Source organism: Egretta garzetta, unplaced genomic scaffold, assembly GCF_000687185.1.
Source record: "Egretta garzetta isolate BGI_Z169 unplaced genomic scaffold, ASM68718v1 scaffold27, whole genome shotgun sequence".
Lineage (NCBI taxonomy): Eukaryota > Metazoa > Chordata > Aves > Pelecaniformes > Ardeidae > Egretta > Egretta garzetta.
The window spans coordinates 2,100,081-2,107,035 of record NW_009260400.1 but is presented as its reverse complement, the minus strand read 5'-3'; the positions used below and the strand labels follow the sequence as shown (position 1 = coordinate 2,107,035).

At 47.3% G+C, this 6,955-nt stretch overlaps 1 protein-coding gene across 1 annotated transcript in view; it reads right to left on the bottom strand.

Annotated features, from left to right (window-relative positions):
- Nucleotides 1-6,955, bottom strand: part of ATP6V0D1 (ATPase H+ transporting V0 subunit d1) — a 37,762-nt gene that overhangs the window by 8,200 nt on the left and 22,607 nt on the right. Inside the window, exons 3-4 of the mRNA XM_035898870.1 lie at nt 3,121-3,299; nt 11-90 (exon numbers count right to left, since the gene is read on the bottom strand). Of these exons, the coding sequence (XP_035754763.1) occupies nt 11-90; nt 3,121-3,299 (259 nt within the window). The remainder of the gene's footprint in view (nt 1-10; nt 91-3,120; nt 3,300-6,955) is intronic.

The window sequence follows — 6,955 nt, the reverse complement described above, 5'->3', positions numbered from 1 at the left end:
ACTCATTTACCTTATACAGCGTGTTTCGAATTATTTCAATGTTCATTTCATCCAGGTCCTGTTCAGATATGCAGTCTTGGAAGAAAGCAGCTGAAACAGAGCCACAGACAGAGTTAGCATTGCCCTAACCAGACCCATGCCCAGCACTTTTCAGAGTCCTCAATAATACCAGGCAGAAGCACACCCTATGTTGAACTCGTCCCTCCTAGGCCTGGACCTTATCTTCAGCAGCCACCAAATTGCTGTGACTCAAAACCTCAGGCTCCACCACGGTTCCTCAGGCCACAGTCATTTTTGGGGCTCTCACACCAGTCTATTCTCAGCAGAAATTCTCAGCTAAAGCCCCCAGCATCAGTGCCAGAGCACCCTGTATTTAAAAATAAGCAAAACCCAAACTGTTCCCAGATGCAGGCACTCAGAGGTGACAAGACAACTTCCGAATTGCCTGCTACAGCATGGCAGCAGTGCTTAAGCATCTGTGAGACAGCAGCAGCTATGAGTCCCGAGGATGCTGGCCATGTGCCTCTCCTTCATCCTCCAGTATCTTAGCTGGATTAAGGAGGTGTGGGGATGCCACAGCTCCTACAGTCCATTACACTCCATGGTTGGAGTCAGGAACGGTTTCCCCTGATCAGGTCTATCAGTCCCATTTTCCACTTCTTCCAAGGCCTTTTATTTCTCCAGCTGAAGGTAAGCAACAAGAGACAGAACGAACTAGTGTATTTCGGTAGGAAGCTCAACCTTACATATTTTGCCAGAGTATCTCTGGGAGGGAGTCTGAGAAGTTGCTGCTGCTGAAAGAACACAGATTTCAGACCTAACACAGGGTACTGCAAGCCGCAGATTAAGATGAGTCTTGTACATCCAGCACAACACAAGGCTGTTGTACCACTCACTTGTTAGCAAGAGCACAATAAAATCATTGACAGGACTTTTATGACTTCTTCAACTCTCACTCAGCAACCAATTTTGCTGAATTTGCTGCAAAGAGAAATATGATCTTTCTTAGCTTACGCAGTCCAGCTGTGGGTAAAGGACACTGCACTCATGCTGAGAACTGACTGGTGCTCTGCTTTGTGCAACAAACCAGGTACAATGCAGGCTCACACCTTCAGCGTGTACTACTTTTATGGCACGAGCTCCCCAGCATGGACAGCAACCGCACCGGGGGTCTAGAGAGGCCTGAATAGGGGTTAACCCCCCACCAAGGATTCTTTGCAACAGCATCAGAGACCAGTGCCACGTAGCTGGAGGATCACTGCTTCCTACGGCTGGCAAAAATGAAAACAGAGTGTGCCAGGACTGGTTTTCACTGCAGGACTTGCTGGCTAGCCTAGATAGCTAAGCAGTGGCTACTTCAGAGTAACAGAGGAATGAGAACACAGCTATTTCAGTTCTTGGCCCTCCAATATCCCAAATTAGGCTAACAGCAAGTCTTATTTTGCCCTGCTAACCTATGAGAGCCATTTGGGGTTAGGCATTCCTACCAAGCCACGTAGCTACTCAAGTACTTTCAGGAGATAGAGCTGCTGTTTCTTTGCGTGTGGTCACTGGAACGATTGGAATTTTTTTGTACACAGCCTCTAGGGCATGGCCAGGGCAAAGATCTGAAGATCTCAGCCTAACCAGGGCAGAAGGTGGCAAAGCGCACTCACGCAACAGTGCACAAATGCAACAGGCGAAGACCCTCAAACTGCCAGCCACTTTCTCCAGAACCACCTTGCCAGTGTAATGGGGCATTGTAACTCCATACACAGCTGGAAGTTTTAAGGTTTCTGAGAACTAACACCTCTGAAATACTTGCTTTTATCTTATTACCAAAGTGGGAAGGCTCCTGCTTACTCATGAGGAGGATTTTCTTCCCACACATCATCCCTAAAGCAGGCTCAACTCAGCTGCATGCAGAGCCTCAGTTCTCCTGCTGCGTTGTTGCCCTACCTTGCAACCCAGATCTCGAGACATGTTTTCCCCCCTTAACTGGGCTCTATCTGGCAAACCATTTTTCCATGACAACTACTTCACTTGCCCCGTTATTACACAGAGCATTTGTAAAAGCACTTTCAGTTCCCAAAACAACTATTTCTATCAAACACAGTATGATGATTTGAAATGTTTTGTTCTTTCTAGCAACCGCAAAAGAATGATTAATCACTGACTCAGGCGTACCTCATCACTCTTTTGCCCACAGATGCTAACCTAGAAGGTCTCCTGTGACTACCTCTCCTGCTACTACAGAAAAACTTCATATTTTCTTCAGAACCACTTCCTACACCTTTTATCTTTAAAGAACATATCTGTCTGTTCATAAGACACTTGGTTTTAGTGTCACGTGCCTCCTGGTCAAAGCTTATAGCCCTAAGTATACAGTCCTCAGCGCAGGATCCTGCTATACAATGAGCTTAAAAAGGCTTTTGGAGCATTTTCTTTTGTTTGTTTGTTTTTTCTGTTGCTGGTTAGGGTTTTTTGGTACGTAAAGAGCTTTCCTTGATGTAGAGCTAATTTTATCAGTCTCAGAACAAAACTAGGCACATGCAGATCTCTATAATTATCTAAAAAAATTGCCTACAAGAAATTGTCCAATGGTCCAACTAAAAGTGCTGGAAATTAAGTGACTCATTCCAACAGAGGACCTGACAGCCCTTCACTGAGGTAGCACATGTACCATGTGTCCCATGACGATTATTAAAAAGATCCCCTTTGTCTAAGACCTCTCAAACTTTCTCCTTCCTCCCTAATTTCAGGTGTTGATTCCCAGAAGAGCTGGTAAATGGGCATATCTAGCAGATCAGACCTAGCTACACCTGCACTGCCATGACAGCTCAAGGCCTGGCTCACACAAACCAAATTCCCCAGCAATTTGCACTACCAGTGTGCTGGTTTGGACATTTATTGAAGCGTGCAGAGAGCTAGCTGGTCCTCCAGAGGAAATACTGGCATAGGACAGGCATAAACCTGAACTCAAGCCCAGCCACCGCAGGCAGTACAGACACATCTGTGCACTACCCACCACTTTGTCTTCCTGGAGCACAACTTAGACTTAGTCGGACCTAGTTAGACTGGGGGGGAAAGGGACATCTGCTCCACACACAGCTGAGAGGTATTTTAAGAGGCTCTGCTCACCCAGGGGAGTGTCTACCAGGATCGCATTGTAGAGCTCTGCAGGCGTCTGAGCAATGTTCACGGCTTCCATCTGCTCAAAACTTCCCAGAGGATGACATTTGGGCACCAGTTCAGAGATTGAACGCTGGTGCAGGGTCCCAGTGATCAGCAGAATGACATTGTCAATCATGTAGCTGTACCTGGAGGAACACAAGAGGAAGCCTGTCACAACACAAACACTGCAAAAAACAGCACCTGGCACCAGATAGGCACACAGCTTCAGACCCTGTGAATGTCTCTAGAAAGATGCACCCTCCCCACGAAGAATGAGTAAGGCACCTCCTTAGCATCTCCTTATCGCACCAGCCTAGGAAAAGGGAATCAAGCACACTCTTAGGCTGTGATTTATGCTATGCTGAACCACACTATCTGGGCATCTTCTACTTACCATTAAAGAGCATTAGATTGGAAGGGACTTCTGGAGGTCTCTGGCCCAATGTCCTCTTCCAAGGATGGCCAGCTCCAGCTGCTCAGGGATTTGTCCAGCTGAACTTTGAATTATTTGCAAGGATGTATACCTCAACCTCCACAGGCTCTGCTTCAGTGTCTGACCACACTCACAACAAAGTCTTTTCCTAACAGCTACTCGGAATTTCCCTCATGGCCATTTGTCTACTGTCTCTCATCCTAACTCCCACATAACTGCCAGAAGAGCCTGGCTCCAGTTTCCCCACAACATTGCCATGCTCTGTAGAAAGCATGTGTAAAAGCATGCATGGTAGGACACCATCAAAGGGGAATCTGCAGATTGCCTAACTCAAGCTCAGCTTCATAGCCAGCAGCACCGCTCCATCTTGCCAAGACTACGGAGAAAGGGTCACTTTTCTGCAGCCCTCCTTTCCAAAAATGACAGGGTTGGCACAACCTTCATTCACACCCTCACGGAACTACACACAAGCTTTTTCACACCTCTGCCATCAAAAGCTAAACACTCTTTTGCATTAGCCCATATTACGACATCCCTAACCAAGTTCTCCACTTATGTTATACGGAATTAGGGGATTCAGTCTTTGGCACTGCAGTAATGGGACATTCAATCTGGAACCACAGCACTCTAGCACAAGTTCCACCAACACAAGCCCTTCGTGGCCCTCCTCCCCAGTATGTCTATGTTTCTCTTGCACTGAGGAGCCCAGAACTGGGCACAGCACTACAGGTAAGGCGTCCACCAGTACTGAGTAGAGGGGAAAGATCACCTCCCTGCTTTCCCAGTGCAGCAAGAGAAGGGAGAGACAGCTGGCTTGAAGACTAGGAATATAAGAAAGGCTGGTGGCCTTCTCCAAGGAGAAGGTCCAAGCAATGGATCAAGGCATCATGTATATACAAGGAGCTGAGAGGAAAAGTGTCCCCAGAAGAACAGGAGTGGTGCTCTAGGCACCTTTACCACCAGCTGAGCAATAAGCCAACCGAGCCGAGAACCTGGAAAACATCAAGCAAGGTGAGCTGAGTTTGTGTTTGGTTGGTTTTTTTTCCAGTCAGAGGAAGACACCTTTGCAAATGTCTTTCAGCAGCATGGGGAAGGGGCACAGATAATGGAAGAGCAGGATATTTGGGATTTTATACTCCCTTGCTCTCGCTGCTAGAACTCTAACTCTTTAGAGTTAAATGATGGAAAAGACCTGAAGAAGCTCCTTGGCAGGAGCTGCTCCAAAACAAACAGGATCAGGCCTGAACTAGAACAGCAGAAGGAGCTATGCATATCTGCAGTTGGAGCTCTGTTGAGGTTCAGGCTTCCCCCATGTACTTGGGTACTGAAGAAAGGGGGCTTAAGGCCAGCACACCGGGACTGGGGCAAGGGCAGAGACAGCAAGGCTCTGCACATGTCTGTCAGGCATTAGGATGCTACTGGTCTTTTTATTTCCAAGCTATCAAGGAGGACACAATGTAGCCCTGTTTCCCTTTGAACCACATCAAAGGGAGGCAAGAGAGACAGTTAAAGGCAGATTTCGGTAGTTTTTATTAGATGGGCTTACTGCCTCTCAGATACGCTCAAAGGGCACATCCATGAACAAATCCACACCTTAGTTCCTCAAACAAGTGCTGCTTTTTTCTCCACACTGCGGGGTTGGGTAATGCATCTCCTGGCCCCACTATTTTTGCAAAGAGACTTTCTGTGTTTGCAGCCTACCTTTCCAGGGATGTTAAATCTAGAACCAGGGCAATCAGCACAAGCTTCACGTACTCTGAAACCTCCTATTACCCTTTCATCTGCAGGGTTATTATCCTCCTTTTTGTGCAACTCTCACCATGGAGATGATTGCAGTCTCTAGGACAGCAAGGTTATGAGAACTGAGGGTAATTCCCTTGCAGTATAAGCAGCTGGTTCCTGGTAAATACAGGTATCTGCATCCTCACACAGATGCAACTCCATGAGGTGTGCCAGACTGAGGATACTGCAGATCATTTCCCAGCTCCACCATCTGCCCTCAAACACATGCAAGCTTGCTTTGTGCAGCACGGTAGCTTTCAGGAAAGACCATAAGCAGGAGCAGTCTCACCAAAGCAAGACAACAGTGTAGGACCAAACCAAACTGATTTCTTCAACTCAGCCTGCAACGAAGGAAGAAGCCAGGATACATGGTCATTGCACAATACACTAGCACACCTCTTGCCTATTCCCAGTTTACCATGGATCTTGCTCTCTCGAAGGTATTTGCAACTTGCAAGGAGCCTGGCTGAAGTCAACCATACATAAGGAACTGAGGAAAAGAGCCTGGAGCCCTTTCTGTTTGCAGGCCTTCAGAGCAGCTTAGCTCCTGGCTTACCAGAGTCACACCAAACTCATCCATGCCCTCCCAGTCCAGCTCACCATGAAAGCCACAACCAGGTTTGGGGAGAGCAGCCCAAGTCTGACCCCTTCATGCGTGAGAAGCTCCTGCTTTCAAGACTGATGGTCCCAGGAAAGACGACTCAGCTGGTTTCCACTGCTGGAGTGCAAGGCATAGCTTTTCCCATTTAATTTATGCCCCTTAACTTGCTTGTTTCCTCATCCTTCAGGGAAGTCTGGGGAAATGCACAGTTTATAGACGAAATGCCAAGGCCTCTAAGAAGGCCCAGCAACAACTTTGTGAAAGAGTACTCTACCTGTTGAGACGACTTAAACCTTGCTGTCAGAGAAGGATTCATCCCTGCAGGAAGGAGTTACCATGCACAAGACAGGGAGGAAATTTCTTACGCAAATTTCCACTGCGACAGCATTTCAAACCTTTATGAGAACAAGAACGCTGCAGCAGGACAAAGGTCTTCTCATGCTTGCTGAGGCCAGGCAGACACCAGCACCACTACATAATCCTTCCAGATAGTTCCCATTTCCTTCAAGCAAGCCCAGACCATGTTTATTCACATTCAGTCCCTGCTTTATCCTATTAAAAACAGCCACAGCTCAGTCAATCACGACAACGAGGCAAGTCTTCTAGTGCCAGGGCAGCTGGAAAAGCCTCTTCTCATCTGTGGAAGGGGCAAGGCTTGCTTTCCTGTGCCAGGTCCCAACAAGAACACATCTGCCTCCATTAGCACAGCTGAACTAAGACCATAGCGGAGGTCCTGGCTACACTGGCATTTCCTCCCAGGCCCAAAGGATTAAATTTATTATGGTGGCAGCAGTTTTCCTAGGAACCTCCAACTACTTGTTTAATAGAGTGGCTTTTGTCATCATCCTCCCCGTCCCCTGTTGGGTTCTGACCAGCTTTAAATACTTCAGCTTTCACAGTTAATATATGCTTGAACCCCTCCAAGAGCATTTTAACCTTGACTAGCTCTCAGTGCAGCTAGTAAGAGGACCAGAATATGGGACACA